Source organism: Scheffersomyces amazonensis, assembly GCF_036850825.1.
Source record: "Scheffersomyces amazonensis strain UFMG-HMD-26.3 chromosome Unknown RJT21scaffold_2, whole genome shotgun sequence".
NCBI classification, from domain to species: Eukaryota; Fungi; Ascomycota; class Pichiomycetes; order Serinales; family Debaryomycetaceae; genus Scheffersomyces; species Scheffersomyces amazonensis.
Window position 1 is genome coordinate 2919718 of NW_027042742.1, and position 17510 is coordinate 2937227.

Genomic DNA, 17510 nt, shown 5'->3' on the forward strand with positions numbered 1-17510 from the left:
CTTAGATTTACGCTGGGTTAAAATTGGGCATTTGCACGTCCTGGCCCAAATTAGAATGTTAAAATTCGAATCATTGTACTGAGCCGTATTGTTATAAACATTTGAATCAATAAACATAAGAACTTACGATATACGATAATTTGATTTGATATTGTCTAAAGAATCTTTCCAATTATCTATTAATTTTTGCATTAAATCAATTATACAAACCCATTAAAAATTAGGGTAGTGAATTAAGATAAGTATTTGCATAAACTTCTTTATCCAAGATGATGAAAAGTTTCAGAAGAAGTAAGAGACTGTCGAATAATTCTTCAGGATCTCCGAAACATTCCATAACAAGAGTCACTTCTGTTGATGCTGATTCAATAACTACTTTACAATCTCCTAAAAAAGTTATTAAAGCATTATATGATTATAACCCTCAAGGTCCTGGAGAATTGAAATTCTCTAAGGGAGATTTCTTTCATGTATTAACTGAAGATGATGATGTTGATGAATTAACTGATAATTCAAATGCATGGTATGAAGCTACTAATCCTATAACTCATACTAAAGGTATGGTACCTGTAAGTTATTTTGAAGTATTTAAAAGATCCAGACCTGTAGCTAAGGACACTCCAACTTCATTAACTCTGGGTTCAAGTACAGCTACTCGTTCAACTCAAAGAAATTCTTCACAAACTTTATATGCCGTTGTTCTTTATGAGTTTAAAGCTGAACGTGAAGATGAATTGGATATTTTCCCGGGTGAAAACTTAATCATATGTGCTCATCATGAATACGAATGGTTTATAGCAAAACCAATAAATAGATTAGGTGGTCCTGGTTTAGTACCAGTTACTTACGTTAAAATCATTGATTTATTAAATCCACTTGCAGCTCAACATCCAAATCTTGAAGCTTCAAATAGTGAGGATATAGCTCGTACAATTGATAATTTTAAAATTCCTTCGGTTGAACAATGGAAAGAGCAAAATGCAAGATATCAAGCATCAACTATACCTCTTGGGTCAATATCAAATACTCAAACTCCTCCAATGTCATCAAATACTCAATTCTTTGAAGGTGAAAGTACTTCTAATAGATCATCTTTAAGTTCAGCAGGGACAATCATACTTGAAGCTGGAGTTGATTCTTATCAATTAGATCATGGAAGATATCAATATCTTGTTACTGCAAAACTTTCTAATGGTAAAATAAGACAATTATATCGTTATTACCAAGATTTTTATGATTTACAAGTGAAATTATTAGAATTATTTCCTTATGAAGCAGGTAAAATTGAAAATTCTAAACGTATAATTCCTTCAATTCCTGGTCCATTAATTAATGTGAATGATAGTATATCAAAATTAAGACGAGAAAAATTGGATTATTATTTAAGGAATTTAATTGCATTGCCAAGTCATATTTCAAGGTCTGAAGAAGTATTAAGATTATTTGATGTATTAGAAAATGGATTTGATAAAGAATTTACCGATTCAAATAATAATAATGGAAGATCTTCGAAGCCAATTAGTCAACAATCCAACTATCAACAAGATAGATTATCACAATATTCCAATTATCCTAATAATCATAGAAATTCAACTACTCCAACGTCTGAGACTCGTTCAAGATCATCTAGTACACATTTAATTAATAATGTTCCTGGAGTTGTCAATCAATCAAATACTTCAGCCATAAGTTCTGATAGTAAAGCACAAATCACAAAAGTAAAAGTAAAATTCTATTATGATGAAGATATTTTTGTTTTATTATTACCTACTAGTCTCAGACTTCAAGATTTAAAAACTAAATTATTTAAAAGATTGGATTTGGATAAGAATGATAATGGAATTGTTCCACAAGATGTCCAATTATTCTTAAAGAATGATTATGATGATTTTATAAATGAAAATAATATTGTCAATGAAGACTTTGATTCAATTCAAAGAGATAAATTAAAAGAATTTGAAGTTGATGATGATGAGAAATTTCATGGTATATTATTTGATAAATGTAAATTAGTAATTCTTGTTTGAGTATCATGCCTCCCAAAAAATACTATGCTAATGATAATTCTTAACGTCCATTGATCTATTTAAGGTTGAAATTCCTTGATATAGATCTCATACTAATTGTACTTTGTATATGTATATGTAATTTTGTAATAACTATAGTCTCTGGGTGGGTAGTGTAAAGTAATAGACATAATATATAACAAAAATTTATAATTGCAAAAAATATTAAAATGGCCTATCTTTAAAAAATTCTGCGCTTAAAACAAAAACATTGTTCTATTTCTATATAACCATAATTAAATACGAAAAGCTCTATACTTTAAATGATATGTCTCAACAAAACAACATACCAAGTAGAGGTATATTCTCACGTGTATATCTGAGCGCCAGGAATTATTTGAATGGATTTAGCACGAGAAATGCTAATGATACAAATAATTCTTTGCGTAATGATAATCAGGTTAAGAATAAGATCTATAAACCACAAACTAAAAAGGCAAGTCAATTATCGAATCACATACAAGATTTAGAAGATAATACATATACTTCTAGGGGTCTGTCACATGATAGCTTGATTTCAGAATCATCTATTGATAATTCATCACAAAATCTACAAGATGTAACTATAGATAATTTAGATACGGCTTTAAAGATCAGAGAGAAATTGTATCCAAAACATCAAAGGACCAAACCAAATAAATCTAAATCATCACCATTGAAAATAGTACTGCCTAAAAAAGCAAAGGATACTAATCAACTGGTTGAATCCAATGTTAAGCTTATTCCAAGAAAAGATGCAAATAATAATAACTCAGTTATTTTTAGTCAAGTACCTATACTACAGGAAATTCTTGAACTGGATGATGAATCTGAACAGGAACCAGACGTAGAATCAGACATAAAATTGAACACAAGACTCACTGCTTCACCTATACTAGATAATCTTTCTTCCGAAAGAATTGAAATCGATCTAATATCTGATTCTGATTCTGGTTCTCATTCAGATGCATTATCACAAAATGAAGATAACGACACAGTCTTGGATTCTATTGAGGTTACACTGAGTACAACTCAACGTGAGAATTCTCCTTCAGTTCGTCGCAAAGCTCCCGCTATAATTCTATCTGAATCAAGCTCAAGTTTAAGTATAAGCTCAGACATAGGTGAGCTATTTAAATTAAATGAATTGTCAACCCCAACTCAAAAGGTGAAAGTTAAAAAATCACCTGCTGTTAGAGAGTCTGGATTTCTGGTTTCCAAGGAGCCAGTAGCATCAAACGAAGAAGATACATTCAGTTTACAATCATCACAAAAACCTATTGCAAAATCTATAATTCCAAAACTGAGCTCTTCATCTCAGTCTCCTAATATCGTCGCAACTTCAAAACCAAAACCACAAGGTGTATTTATTTCGACTAGGCGCAGACTTGTTCAGCTGTCTCCTCAGCCACTTACAAGAACGTTTACTCAACTGGTTGCAAGAACGTCTCCTCAACCGGTCACAAGAACTACACCTCTTACAACAGACTCAGCAATTGGAGTTACTCCCATAGATAAGCCAAGCTCAAATGAATCTGAAAAGCTGATTTCTAAAGTTAACTCTGTAATAACAACTAAACCTTATTCGAATCCTTCAACTCCAAAGTCTCCAATAAAAACTGCATCTTCATTAGAAATTCAAGATTCAAAGAACAAATCCCCTAGTCATAAATCACCTATTGCTCGAGATGCATCTCCATCAGACAGATTTATACTATCAAGTCAACTGTCAAGAACGCAGCTCCACAAACCAGTTGCTTTAAAGCAAAGTAATTTATTTATTCCAAATAAATCAAGATATGTGGTTGAAAGTAAGAATAAAGAATCATCTGATGGCTCAAAATCAAATTCCGATTTGCAAAATAGTTCATCAACACGTCGTAGAGTTAAATCAGCTGAATTATTTGTCCCAGAGTCATCCGAATCAGTACCTTCAGATTCAGAAGATTACATAAGTAATGAGAGCCTCGTGTCAAGTAGTGATGGTCATAATTCGACTTCAAACAACATTGAATCAGAACAATTATTTGTTCCGGAAGAAGTTCCAAAGGTAACTAATTTTGAATCTTTGAAAAATTCAATGGGGTTCAGTATTTCAAGTGAACAGGCATCAGTGGCCAATCAAATATTACAAATGCATGCAAATGGTGCCTCTTTAGATGATCTTGAGAGAACGATAAATCAAAAATATGGAAGTCCTACATCCAATTTAACCAAGACCAATACTCCTAGTCGAAATTATCCAAATATTTTAATTTCAATTATGAATTCTAAGAACAGTACACCAACCGTCATGAAAGCAAGGCAGCATTTACTAAATTTAGAAAATAACGCTAGTTCATATGATCATTTCGTCCGCGAGCCATTACATGCAGAGAGTCATGCAGAAGATAAAGCTGAAATAAATCCTCCTAGTTCAAAGACAATAAATCGAGATCGAGATTTGATTGTTCCACTTGTGGATGCAGATTCAGATCAAAATGTCAACGATGATTCAAGATCGAGGAAACGTAAACGTTCACCAATACGAAATTCAACTTCACTGAATAAAACAGTACATGATAAAGCAGTTGCAAAATCTTTGAAAATGCCGCATAACAAATTAAATAAAAAAAATGTTCAAATTACAAAGAGTTCAATACGAGTAATGAATTCTGATAGTAGTGATGAAGATAATATCACAAGTACAAGAGCTCATTAATCTTTATGATTAATAAAGAGCCAATGTACACTGTGGCTTTATGACATTTTACACTTACATCAATTACATTGGCTGATTATAGAGAGCCATCTACTCTAGTATATTGGGATCCCAATATGTCATCATATTTTCATATTCCAAAACTTACAACTGTTACTTAGCGATATCTCCATATCATATATTTAATTTATCTTTTCTGTATTATTAATGTATAATTGTAAAATTATGTATGTGTCAAAATATTGCATAACCGCGAACGGCTCAACCCCGAGCCGTGGTAACAAATTTTAGTTGGGGGTAATTGGATAATTGTGGTCAATTACATTACTAATTACTAATTGCCAATTACTATTAATACTCCATCAATTGATAACTTTTGAAACTATTAATAGTTTATAGATTTAAATCATTGAATCATTGAATCATTAATTAATATGACTATCTCTCCAAAATATTCTTTAACTCATTATTATCATTCTGCTAAAGTTTTAGCATCTTCAGTTAATCCTGTTGCTCCACATGTTATTAATCTTTATTTAGATTATAATTGTCCATATAGTGGTAAAATATTCTTTAAATTAAAGGATAAAGTAATTCCTTCTTTACAACAAAAATATCCAAACAAATTTCAATTTGTTTATGTAAATGTTGTTCAACCATGGCATCCAAATTCTGTTCTCCTTAATGAATTTTCAGTTGTCGCTGCTAAACTTTTAAGAGAGAAGGAAGTTTCTAATTCTAATGAATTATTTTGGGATATTTCTGAAAGTATTTATAAACATAAGGAAGAATTTTATGATACTGCAACTGTTAATTTAGGTCGTAATGAAATTTATGATTATATTTATTCAATTGTTAGTAAGGATGTTAAATTACCATTTACTAAAGAAGAAATCTTATCTCAATTAACTATTGAACCTCAAACTGAATTATCTAAACAAAGTAATATTGGAAATGGTGCTACAGTTGATATTAAATATTTTACAAGATATTTAAGAGGTGTAGGTGCTCATGTTACTCCAACAGTTAGTGTTAATGGTATTATTAATGATTCAATTTCTAGTGGTTCTGAACCAGATCATTTAATTGAACTTTTTGCTGCTAATTTATAATTTTATAAATAATATAACTATTGTTAATTTTGAAATTAATGCGAAATTGTTTATCTTATAAATATAAATATACAAGAGTTTGTTACTAATATACATGTAGACTAAGAAAAAATTTATTCTTCCATGTCATTTTCATCGGCATCAGAATCAGATTCATCATCTAAAGCTCCTGCTTCAACAGTCATAACATCTTCTGAACTACTACCTTGATATTTTCTTGCAATTCTAGATGCACGACCAGCTTGTTTAGCTTCATTTCTAGCTGATATTTGTAATTGTTTTAATTCTTCTCGGAATGAATTTCTAACTGAAGCATTAGAGAATGTATCCCACATTTTTAATGCACCACTAACTCCACCAATTGTTAAATGTCCACCAACTTCAATATCTCCAGCAAATGAAGATGTTAAAACATTACCTATACCAAAGTCACGAGATAATACCATAGTTGGACCACCTTTATTTTCTGTTGGACATTTCCAAAGTTTAACAACTTTTTCTCCCATAGCACTTGTACTTAATAATCCAGGAATATGACTATTGGCAGTTAATGATGAAATACCAGCATCATGAGCATGTAAAGTCCATAATGGCTTATCAACAACTCTGATATCAAAACAATAGACATTACCATTATCAGTACCAGCATAAAAGATTTCTGGAGTTGAATGATGACCCCATGAAACATTTTCAACTTCTTCACCAGAACCTACTTTATAATTCTTTGACATTTGTGATACTTCAGAAATTCTTACATCAGAAATAGCAGCAGTTGAATCATAACCACCAGTTAATAAAATAGAAGCTTCTTGAGAATGCCATTGAGTTGATGAAACTGTTTTATTGGCATGAATAGTATTTAAGGATCTAACAGCAGTACCATTACTTAAATCCCATAATTTAACAGTATGATCAGCAGATGATGAAGCTAATACAGATCTATGAATTCTATTATGAGCTAATGATAAAATAGCATCAGTATGATGAGTAGTTACATGTTTTGACTTTTTAGATTTCTTTTTAGATTTTTTAATTGGTAATCCACTATTATCAGCAGGTTCACCTAAAATTAAATCTGGGAATGCTTTATCTATATAATCTAAATTCCAGATTTCAATTTGAGGATCAAAAGTTCCAACAGCAGCAAAATTTCCTACATTACTTTCACTTTCTGGAATATTTTGACCAGGCTTATAATTTATCCATTCCACACATAATGGGAAAGCTGGTAACATAATATCATGATGAACATATAAATTAGCTTCTCTTACTAAACCTTTAGCAACATCAGCATCAAGTTTATCTTCTTCTTCTTCTTCAGCACCATTTGGAGCTCCAGCTCCATCATCATAAATATAAACATCTAAATAAGAAATATCATCATCAGTTCTAGTTGCCAATACTAAATTATCAGTTGGATATATTTGAGATTCCTTTTTATCTTCTTGTAATTCATTTTCATTAGGTAAAGTTAAATATGGATCATTACCATCTTCATCAGTATGATATTTAACATCATTTGATAAACCTGGGAAAATAGTTAAATCTTCTCCATCACTTTCTTCTCCATCATTATCATAATTTTCTAAATCATATTCTTTTAAATCATCATCAATTTCAATTTGTTCCTTTAAATTTCCTTTAGATTCTTCAGCTTGTGCTTCTTCTAAATCGGCTTTAGCATCATTTAATTCTAAATTAGCCATGGCAGTAATTCTTTCCATTTCTTCATCATCTAATTCATACTTTTCGGGAAACTCAGAAGCAAAGCCTCTAGGAACCCAGGCACTAGAGGAAATCATCTTCAAATGCTTAGTTAGTATTATATAATTCAACTATTACACCTTAAACTTTGTATTCTAAAATTTTTTAGACCCATAGAGATGAGCCTGCACAATAAATTTTTCAGATTCCTGTATACAGATAAACTGAGAAATGATTTATAAATGGTATATATATTATTAAAGAGAGATTAGATATTGTAAATCTATACAGTGAATAAATAATGGGAGATTATTAAAGTAATACTACTCCAAGACCACTGGTTTTATCATCGACTACTTCTTTAGTTTTAGGATCAATTCCTCCATGCATTGGGAAAGTTCTATAATTAAATAAGTAATAATTTAAGAATCCATCTCCACTACCAAATTTAGCATCTTTTATGAAATAACTATTATCTTGCGATGATAAACAATTGAATACATCTACATTAAATTGTTTAGAAGTAATCAATGCATCAGTCATTAATCCATTTAATCTTTGTTTATAATTATCTTTACCAGCAGAATCAGATGCATAATAGAATAAATATGCAATCCCTAATTCATCATGTTGAGAATTATTTAAAACAGTAAATGGTAATAAGTAATAAGAAAAGAAATCTGTAATCTTTCCATCTTCATTTTCTACTACATATACTTTAATTACATTTGATTTACTTCCATCTTTTTTACCACCTAACATCCAATGATTAAATTCTTCTTTAGTAAAATCTTGAATTAATTCAAATCTCTTTTGAAACTCTGTAAATAATTTAAAAGTTTCATCTAAATCTTTTTCTTCTAATTCTCTTAATCCTGGAGTTTTAGTTGTATTAGGTAAAGCATAATATGCAAGCATTCCAGCTTTAGTTTGATTAGCAGGTAAATGAGAAAATCCAACATCATGAAGTTTTGACCAATTAATTGGACGATGAGTATAACGGGATACTGCAAGTGGAGATGGTAATACAACTCCAGCAGTATAAAGAGCTTGCCAAATATTTTCTTTATTAACTCTTCTTGTAATTTCTTTAATTAAAACAGGAGCTAATCTCTTATTTCTTAATTTCTTATGAATAACTAAAAAATTAATTTCAACACTAGGAATTTCCTTTTGAGAACTATTAAGTTTTAATGTAACTGGTATAGCAGAAATAAATGCAACTAATTTATTTGTATCTTTAACTCTAACTCCAACATGCCAATTTTTAGTCCAACCTGGAGGTTTTAAAGCCCAATTAAAAAATTCATGACTATATTTAAATCTAAAAGTTCCATCTTGATCTTCTACATAATGTTCATATAAAAGTTGATAAACTTCATCTAATTGATCTTTATTTTCAATATCTATAGTACTCCATTCAAATTCTTTAAGTAATGGAAATGGAGTATTTGGAATATCTTCAGGAGTTTTAGAAGTATCTATTGGACCTTCAGTAACAATTTTCTCTTCTAAACTTGGAACTGGTTGAGTCTTCCAAAATTTATAATCTTTCATCTGTTTTTGTTCAGTTTCAGTTAATTTCTCTCCAGTACTTAAAAGTTTTAATAACTCTTCAATACTCCTTTTAGGAGTTTTATCTTCTCCATTAGACATCTTCCTCACTATATTAATCTAACCTAATCCTATTATGTAATTATAATTGTAATTATAATTCAATGAAAACTCCAACGCATATTTTATTAACTATTCTCAATTTTTCATGTGTGTGTTCGGCGACTCAAAAAATGAGCCGGTTCATTACTGATGGTTATTACCGAAATTAATATTTAGTTGTTTATGGATAGCAACAACAATAGTTAAGAAAATGGTATTAAAGAATTCAAAATGGGACAAGAAGGCTAAATATCAATATATGAAAAAACATGGTATAAGTAGGAAACCATCTAATAAAATTGTAGATCAACCTACTAAGAAATGGTCGGGGAAAAGTGATAGTGGTATTGCTGCAAATCATGAGAATAAAATTACTTTAGAAGATTCCGATGAAGAATATGATTCAGAAGTGGATGATGCATTAATAGAACATTTTTATCCTCAATTGGGAGAAACTGAATTAACCAGAGATCAGAAAATTAAGATAAAACAACAGATCATTAATGATATTCAGCACCAAAATGAGATGGAAGGCGAAGTACAAGATAATGAACAAGATGAAGCCGAAAGAGAAGAGGAAGAGGAAGAGGAATTAGATGGAATTTATCTTGGATCAGAAGATAATAAACAGAAAGAAATGGCCAAAGCACCAGAAACTAAATTTGATCTTAAAGAATTTATGGCTAATGCTGAACAAAATAGAAGTAAAAAGAACCGAAAATTATTAAGTAATAAATTATCGAATAATTTCCTTGAAGAATATGGATTAACAAGTTATGAGGAATTAAATAGAAATAAAAGTGATTATAATGATATATATTATTCCAAGAGAGGTCAAAGAAATCTTGATGAAATATCTTCACATGACTTGGATGGATTTGTTGTAGGACAACAATCTATTGCAGAGATTGGAGATATAAGACGTCAAAAGGAGCAAAGAAATATACAATATATCTCAAAAGATGAAGCGGAACAAGATAAGAAAAGATCAGAATTGGTGGAACAAGAGAAATTTTATAAAGATATTAAAAATAGGTTTGATACTTCAAAACCAGTATCAAAATCAAAAGTGTTAGAAATTAATACTTTTAATAGTAATGATTCTAAACAAATATCATTATTAAATACGAGTTTAATGAGTGGTGCAGCCAAAGAGAAAGTAAAGATCTCCGATACTGATTTGGATGAAGATATAAACTTTCTCTTAGGCACTTCTAAACCAACAGTAACATCATCTTCATTACGATCACCACCAGAACTGCAACCACAATTACAATCGAGTCTTACAGATATAGATGAGTTTCTAGCGGACTTATCGGTACACGAAAAGTCAAATAAATCAGATACTACAAAGATAAAATCAACTAAACTGGGATTATCTAATAAAGATATAAATTTCTTAGATGAACTACTAGGATAATTCTATACAAAAGAGTTGTCTGCATATACAAAAAAGTTTATTGTGAGATATCGGTCTGACTGATCTGATAGCGAGATCTTTTTTCTGGTGTGGATGAGCGTTGGCATCTGCCTATATAGTATTAATGAAAGTATTAATAATCAAGTATACTTTACTATAACTGTTGTAATATTTTGTAGACAAACACTTATAGGTGGCGTGTATGGAACTTTAATAGAGATATAGAATAAAAAGTACGATTGTAAATATGAGTGGAGCAACAAGTGTTATTGAACCATCAAGTACTAATACCAAATTTCCAAGTGGAGAGGATAGTAATAGTAATGGTAAACTTTCTGATAAAGATCATGAAGCAATTCGACTTTTTGAAAAGGCAATTGATAAAGAGGCATTAGGAATGATGTCTGATGCCGTTAGTTTTTATCGTCGAGCATTTAGAATTAATGAACAAGTTGATATATTATATAGAACTCAAAAAGTACCTCATACCATTAATAAATTACGAGAAGAAGGTGGAAAGAATATAGCAAAAAGAATTGATGAAGAGAAAGTAAAGAAAATTAATGTTGATGAATTAATTGAAAGTTTTATTCATACAGAAGCAATAGCTATTGATCCTAATAATCCAGATCAAGATGATCCAAATCATTTAACTATAAAATTAGTTAATTTAGGATTAGAAACTGAAACTATAGCAGATATTAAACCAGTATCACCATTAATTCATTTACCAAATGAAATATGGCATAATATAATGGAAATACTTTTATTAACATCACCAGAATCTTGGTTTAAATTTTCAATTACTTGTAAAAGAAATGCCTATTTAGGATTAGGTTCATCAAATATATGGAGAAAATTATGTTATCTTGTTTATTCTAATCAAATTTATGAAGAAAATGTTTTATATTTAAATGCAAGAAGTGTTAAAACTCTTGATGATGATGATTCATTACCTGTACCGAAAGATCTTGTTAAGATTTTACCTCAATATAATAATTCTTGGAAATATATGTTTCATACTAGACCATTTATTAAATTTTTAGGATGTTATATAAGTGTGGTTAATTATTATGGAGAAGGTGGTAAAGCTGAATTTTCTAGTAGTTGGTCAAATCCAGTTCGTACAATAACTTATTATAGATATATTAGATTTTATCCTGATGGTTCATGTGTAAAAGTATTATCAGCCATGGAACCTAGTAAAGTTGTACCTCATTTACTGAAATATAATGTTCTGAATAGTATAGTTGGATTTGTATCTGATCCAAGTACAACTGAATCATCAACACAAAGTCAAACTCAAACTCAAAGTCAAAGCCAAACATCAACTAGTAGATCTCATACTCAACAAATAAAAGAAAGTCAAAGAATTTATCATGGTAAATGGACTATTTCAACTAATGGAGAAATTCATATAATTATAGATAATGGATCAGTACCATATTATACCTTTCATTATAATTTTAATATAAAAACATTAGGAGGAATATTTAAACATAATAAATTAACTTGGGGTCGATATTATGCTATAAGAAAGAAGATGTCAGAAGATGATGATAGACAAGGAGAAGAGACTGAATTTTCATTAAAGAATGAAAAGCCATTTAAGTTCCTGCGAGTTAAAAGTTATAGAATAGATAATTAGAAAAAATGTATATATATATATATTATATTAAATAATATAATATAATGTATATAAAAATATAATATATATACTTTATAGATACCCTTCTCATTTTGCAACAATCCGTGTAATCGTCAGTACAGAAGCGTAATTCAAGGACTAAACCCGTGAAATTTTTTTTGTCCCTGTACACACAGTAAAAAAAAATTGCATCGTTCGTTGGAAAATTTGAAATATCTTAGGTAATTGTATTATAATAGTAATTAATTACTACCATTATAGAAGAAAGAACATATTAGACAAGTCATGTCGCGTTTCTTTGTTTCTGGATATAATTCAGATTCATCATCTGAAGAAGAAGATTTATTAAGTTCATCAGAAGAAGAATTAATTTCATCATCAGGAGATGAATCAACTGATTCTGAATTTGCTAATGATTCAGATTCTGATGATTCAAGTGATTCAGATTCAGATGCTCGTCCAACTGGTCCAGCTTATTTCTTAAAGAAAAGCTTTTTAAAAGGTTCAGCTGATGATGATTCAGATTCAGAATCTGATGAAGGTAGAAAAGTTGTTAAATCTGCTAAAGAAAAATTATTAGATGATATGGAAGAATCTATTGAAACAATTAATATTAATAAAAGAAGTAATAATTGGTCTATTGTATTAAATGAATTTGATAAATTAACAAGACTTTTAATTAGAGCTAGTCAACAAAGTATTACAACTCCAAATTTTTATATTAAATGTTTAGCAAGTTTAGAAGATTATGTTAATGAAACTAATGAAAATGAAAAATCAGAAAAATCTTTAAATGCTGCTGAAGCAAGAGCTTTTAATACTACAAGACAAAGAGTAAGGAAACAAATTAAAGAATATCAATCTCAATATGATTTATATCGTGAACAACCAGATTTATTTGATCAAGAAGAATCAGTAGATATTCCAAGAGATATTTCAATTGATCAAAGAGATTATACTCCAGTTGGTTCAACAAGAACTTTAGGACCAATTTTTACTGCATTAAAACAAATTGTCGAATCTCGTGGTAAAAAGAATATTGATAAATTTGATCAAATTCAAACTTTAGAATCTTTATTATCTGATAATTTATCTAAAGGTAGTACTTTTGAATTAATTGCAATTTATCAAACTTTATTATCTATTAGATTTGATGCTGCTGCTAATCAAACTTTTATGTCAACAGAATTATGGAAAAAGAATGAAAATGATTTAAACTCTTTATTAGATGTTTTAGATAATAATATTAAATCTTATCAAGTTTCTGAATTGGGTATTGCAACTGATGATATTGATATTGAACCAATTCCAAGAGATGATGGAGTTAAAGTTATTTTTGGATCTATTACTTCATTAATTGATAGATTAGATGATGAATTTACTAGATCTTTACAAAATACTGATCCTCATTCAATTGAATATGTTGAAAGATTAAAGGATGAAATTAGTATTTATAAATTAATTGTTAGAGGTCAATCATATATTGAATTAATTACTCCAGAACAAATTAAACCAAGTTCAGAACAATTGGCAAGAATTACTCTTAGAAGATTAGAACATATTTATTATAAACCAGATCAATTAATTATATCTAATGAATCTGAAGCTTGGAAAGATATTAAATCTAATTCAGAAATTATTTCATCACCTTCAGAAACTATTGAAAAATTAAATATTTATTTAAAAAATCATGAAAATTCAATTTATGGTAAACATAGTTTATTATTTACAATTTATTATTATGCTGTTAATAATAATTATTCTAAAGCAAGAGAATTATTTTTATCATCTCAATTATATGGATCAATTAATCATTCTGATTCAAGTTTACAAGTTCAATATAATAGAGCTATAGTTCAATTAGGTTTAAGTGCTTTTAGATCAGGTTCAATTGAAGAATCTCATAAAATTTTAAATGAAATTGTTAATTCTCAAAGATCTAAAGAACTATTAGGTCAAGGATTTAATTCTAAATATCCAAATCAAGCTACAACTGCTGAAAAACAAAAGTTATTACCATTCCATCAACATATTAATTTAGAATTACTTGAATGTGTTTATATGACAAGTTCTTTATTAATTGAAATTCCTGCTTTAGCTCAAGCATCTAATTCTACAAAAGATTCAAAGAGAAAGGCAAATATTAAATCATTTAAGAGTAAATTAGAATTCCATGATAGACAATTCTTTACTGGACCACCAGAAAGTATTAAAGATCATATTGTTCATGCATCTATTGCCTTACAAAAGGGTGATTGGTCTAAATCATATCAATTATTATCTGGTATTAAGATTTGGAAATTATTCCCTGATAATGATAACCTATTAATTATGTTAAAGAGTCAATTACAAGTTGAAGGTTTAAGAACTTATGTATTTACTTATAAAACTGTCTTTACTAAATTATCAGTTGAAAAATTATCTAAAGTTTTCGACCTTTCAAATGAAAAGATTTATGAAATCTTAGAAAAGATGGTTGAATCTGGTGAAGTTGGTGGTTCATTTGATGAATCTAAATTATTTATAAATTTCACTAGTAATGAACCTCATAGAACAAGATTACAAGAATTAGCTATTGTCATGAATGAAAAGGTTGGATTATTGACTGAAAAGAATGAAAAGACTGCTTCTAATGGTTATGGTAAGAAACAACCACAACAGCAACAACAACAACAGCAACAGCAAGGCCAACAACAGCAACAACAACAAGGCCAACAACAAGGCCAACAACAAGGCCAACCACAAACTCAAGGACAAGGACAAGGACAACAACCCCAACAACAATCTCAACAATCTCAAAGAGATACTGAAGAACCTAACAGATTCAGATACGCCAATGTCAATTCCAATAATGACGAATTCCAATCCGCCGTCTAACCATGGCACCTTCCTACATCTTTACTTCTTGTTTCATTTTGTAAATTATATTTAAATTCTTGCATATCATTTCTAATATACAATGGCATTTTGAACATTTTCTGTATACATAGTAAATAAATAAATGAATAATTAATTAATTAATTAGCCGCTGAGTATCTGTCTCAATTCAACTGCAAAAAAGTCGTAGACAAAAATTAAAAATTATAAACAAAAAGAAATTTTCTGCAACCATCTCCAAAAAAATTTGCGATTGCATTAGCTATCAATTTACTGGTTATAAGCAGGCATATATACCAATACAATGACAGATGAGAAACCAAAGAGGATAAAGGTGACGGCATTATGTGAGTTATGTCATGCTCGAAAAGCCGTTATGAAAAGACCTAAAAATTTACAAAAATTATGTAAAGAATGCTTTTATAATGTATTTGAAACTGAGATTCATAATACAATTACTAATGCTAAATTATTTCAATCAGGTGATAAAGTAGCTATTGGAGCTTCTGGTGGGAAAGATTCTACAGTATTGGCTTCAGTATTAAAAACATTAAATGAAAGATATAATTATGGATTAGAATTAGTATTATTATCTATTGATGAAGGAATTGTAGGTTATAGAGATGACTCATTAGCTACCGTAAAGAGAAATCAAATTCAATATAAAATGCCATTAGAAATTATATCATATAAACAGTTATATGATTGGACTATGGATGAAATTGTATCTTGTGCAGGTATACGATCTTCATGTACATATTGTGGAGTATTAAGAAGACAAGCGTTAGATAGAGGAGCAGCTAAACTTGGAATTAATCATGTTGTAACTGGTCATAATGCTGATGATATGGCAGAAACTGTATTAATGAATTTATTAAGAGGTGATGTAGCAAGATTAGAAAAATCTACTACTATTGTAACTCAATCAAGTGGTTCACCAATTAAAAGATCAAAACCATTTAAATATACTTATCAAAAGGAAATTGTATTATATGCCCATTATAAGAAATTGGATTATTTTTCAACTGAATGTACTTATGCACCAGAAGCATTCAGAGGAACAGCTAGAGAATTATTAAAATCATTAGAAGCAGTTAGACCTTCTTGTATTATGGATATAATTTATAGTGGAGAACATTTAGTATTAGCTCCAAAGAAGAAGAAAGTTACAACTCAATATAAGAATAAAAAGAAATTAACCGAACAACAACAAGAAGAAATGGAAATTAATCCTGATGGATCAGTATCATTAAAATCAAAGAAACAGGAATTCAAAGATGGTAATAGATGTGAGAAATGTGGTTATTTATCTTCAAATAAGATTTGTAAAGCCTGTGTATTATTAGCAGGATTAGAAATGAATAGAGCTAAAGTTACTATTGATAATAATACAGCTGTAGATGGTGCAGCTAAACTAACAAAGACTTTAGAACAATTAAGTTTTTAAATAGAAATATAATTTATTTAGGGGATTATAGAAGAATAATAATATTAATTAAAATATTTATGATCTGTAAACATGAGAAGCTGAAGCTTGATGTTGTGGAAAGACTAAAGTTTCAGCAATAACAGTATTTTGTCTTCTTGAAACACCAAAAATAATAGCTTCCGCTATATCTTCTGGTCCAAGAGGTGAAGTTCCAGAATAGACTTCATCAGCCTTTTCAGCATCACCTTTAAATCTAACTAAAGAAAATTCAGTTAATACTGCACCAGGATCAACTTCTAATACTCTAATTTTAGTATTAATTAATTCTTTTCTTAATGAATGAGAAAAGAATTTAACTGCTGATTTAGTGGCACAATAAATAGCTCCACCAGGATAAGGATCTCTACCAGCAACAGATCCAATATTAACAATGTCACCAGAATTTTTAGCTTTAAAAATTGGTAAAACAGCTTGAGTAACATGAACTAAACCTAAAACATTGGTTTGAAACATTCCATCTATATCTTCATCTTCAATTTCTCCAACATTAGCTTTACCTAAAGCTTTACCAGCATTATTAATTAAAACATCAATATTAGCAAATTCTGCTGGTAAACTTGAAATAAATGGTTTAATAGTTTCTTTAGCAGTAACATCTAATTTAGCTGCATGAATTTGAATTTGAGGATATTCTTTAATTAAAGAATCACTTAAACTAACTAGTCTTTCATGTCTTCTAGCAGTTAAAATTAATTTAATTTGTCCATTAGAAGCTTGAGCAAATTCACGAGCAGTAGCTTCACCAATTCCTGAGGATGCTCCAGTGATTAATACGATTTTATTGGCTAATCTTTCAGCAGCTTTCTTTCCGAATGACATAGTATAACTTTTATATTTCCTAACTTAAAGTCAATTGGT

The 17510-nt window shown here is 29.4% G+C and overlaps 10 protein-coding genes across 10 annotated transcripts; 7 read left to right on the forward strand and 3 right to left on the reverse strand. All coding sequences in view use genetic code 12, as the record gives it.

Moving 5' to 3' along the window:
- Positions 1-115: 115 nt before the first annotated feature.
- Positions 116-2224, forward strand: BEM1 (phosphatidylinositol-3-phosphate-binding protein). Its single transcript, XM_064881481.1, has one exon. The coding sequence runs from the start codon at positions 270-272 to the stop codon at positions 2025-2027; it is 1758 nt and encodes a 585-aa protein (XP_064740245.1). The 5' UTR covers positions 116-269; the 3' UTR covers positions 2028-2224.
- Positions 2225-2334: 110 nt separating this feature from the next.
- Positions 2335-4746, forward strand: RJT21DRAFT_113399 (uncharacterized protein; the record flags this gene model as incomplete). The annotated part of the gene is made up of 1 exon (XM_064880162.1): positions 2335-4746. The coding sequence occupies one exon, from the start codon at positions 2335-2337 to the stop codon at positions 4744-4746; it is 2412 nt and encodes an 803-aa protein (XP_064740246.1).
- Positions 4747-4963: 217 nt separating this feature from the next.
- On the forward strand, positions 4964-6132 carry RJT21DRAFT_27937 (uncharacterized protein). The gene has a single exon (XM_064884011.1). The coding sequence runs from the start codon at positions 5181-5183 to the stop codon at positions 5856-5858; it is 678 nt and encodes a 225-aa protein (XP_064740247.1). The 5' UTR covers positions 4964-5180; the 3' UTR covers positions 5859-6132.
- On the reverse strand, positions 5916-7701 carry PWP1 (rRNA-processing protein). Its single transcript, XM_064884008.1, has one exon. It carries the CDS (start codon positions 7658-7660, stop codon positions 5972-5974), a length of 1689 nt encoding a protein of 562 aa, XP_064740248.1. The 5' UTR covers positions 7661-7701; the 3' UTR covers positions 5916-5971.
- A 1-nt stretch (position 7702) lies between these two features.
- Positions 7703-9305, reverse strand: NMT1 (glycylpeptide N-tetradecanoyltransferase). The gene has a single exon (XM_064884009.1). It carries the CDS (start codon positions 9216-9218, stop codon positions 7875-7877), a length of 1344 nt encoding a protein of 447 aa, XP_064740249.1. The 5' UTR covers positions 9219-9305; the 3' UTR covers positions 7703-7874.
- Positions 9266-10756, forward strand: RJT21DRAFT_119665 (uncharacterized protein). The gene has a single exon (XM_064881482.1). The coding sequence runs from the start codon at positions 9430-9432 to the stop codon at positions 10636-10638; it is 1209 nt and encodes a 402-aa protein (XP_064740250.1). The 5' UTR covers positions 9266-9429; the 3' UTR covers positions 10639-10756.
- On the forward strand, positions 10757-12364 carry RJT21DRAFT_119666 (SCF ubiquitin ligase complex subunit). The gene has a single exon (XM_064881483.1). The coding sequence runs from the start codon at positions 10886-10888 to the stop codon at positions 12284-12286; it is 1401 nt and encodes a 466-aa protein (XP_064740251.1). The 5' UTR covers positions 10757-10885; the 3' UTR covers positions 12287-12364.
- Positions 12365-12436: 72 nt separating this feature from the next.
- NIP1 (translation initiation factor eIF3 subunit c) lies at positions 12437-15363 on the forward strand. Its single transcript, XM_064881484.1, is given in 2 exon segments — positions 12437-15055; positions 15068-15363. The coding sequence occupies 2 exon segments, from the start codon at positions 12572-12574 to the stop codon at positions 15161-15163; spliced, it is 2580 nt and encodes an 859-aa protein (XP_064740252.1). The 5' UTR covers positions 12437-12571; the 3' UTR covers positions 15164-15363.
- RJT21DRAFT_119668 (uncharacterized protein) lies at positions 15364-16636 on the forward strand. The gene has a single exon (XM_064881485.1). It carries the CDS (start codon positions 15468-15470, stop codon positions 16608-16610), a length of 1143 nt encoding a protein of 380 aa, XP_064740253.1. The 5' UTR covers positions 15364-15467; the 3' UTR covers positions 16611-16636.
- On the reverse strand, positions 16637-17507 carry RJT21DRAFT_119669 (oxidoreductase). Its single transcript, XM_064881486.1, has one exon. The coding sequence runs from the start codon at positions 17469-17471 to the stop codon at positions 16668-16670; it is 804 nt and encodes a 267-aa protein (XP_064740254.1). The 5' UTR covers positions 17472-17507; the 3' UTR covers positions 16637-16667.
- Between the last annotated feature and the right edge of the window lie 3 nt (positions 17508-17510).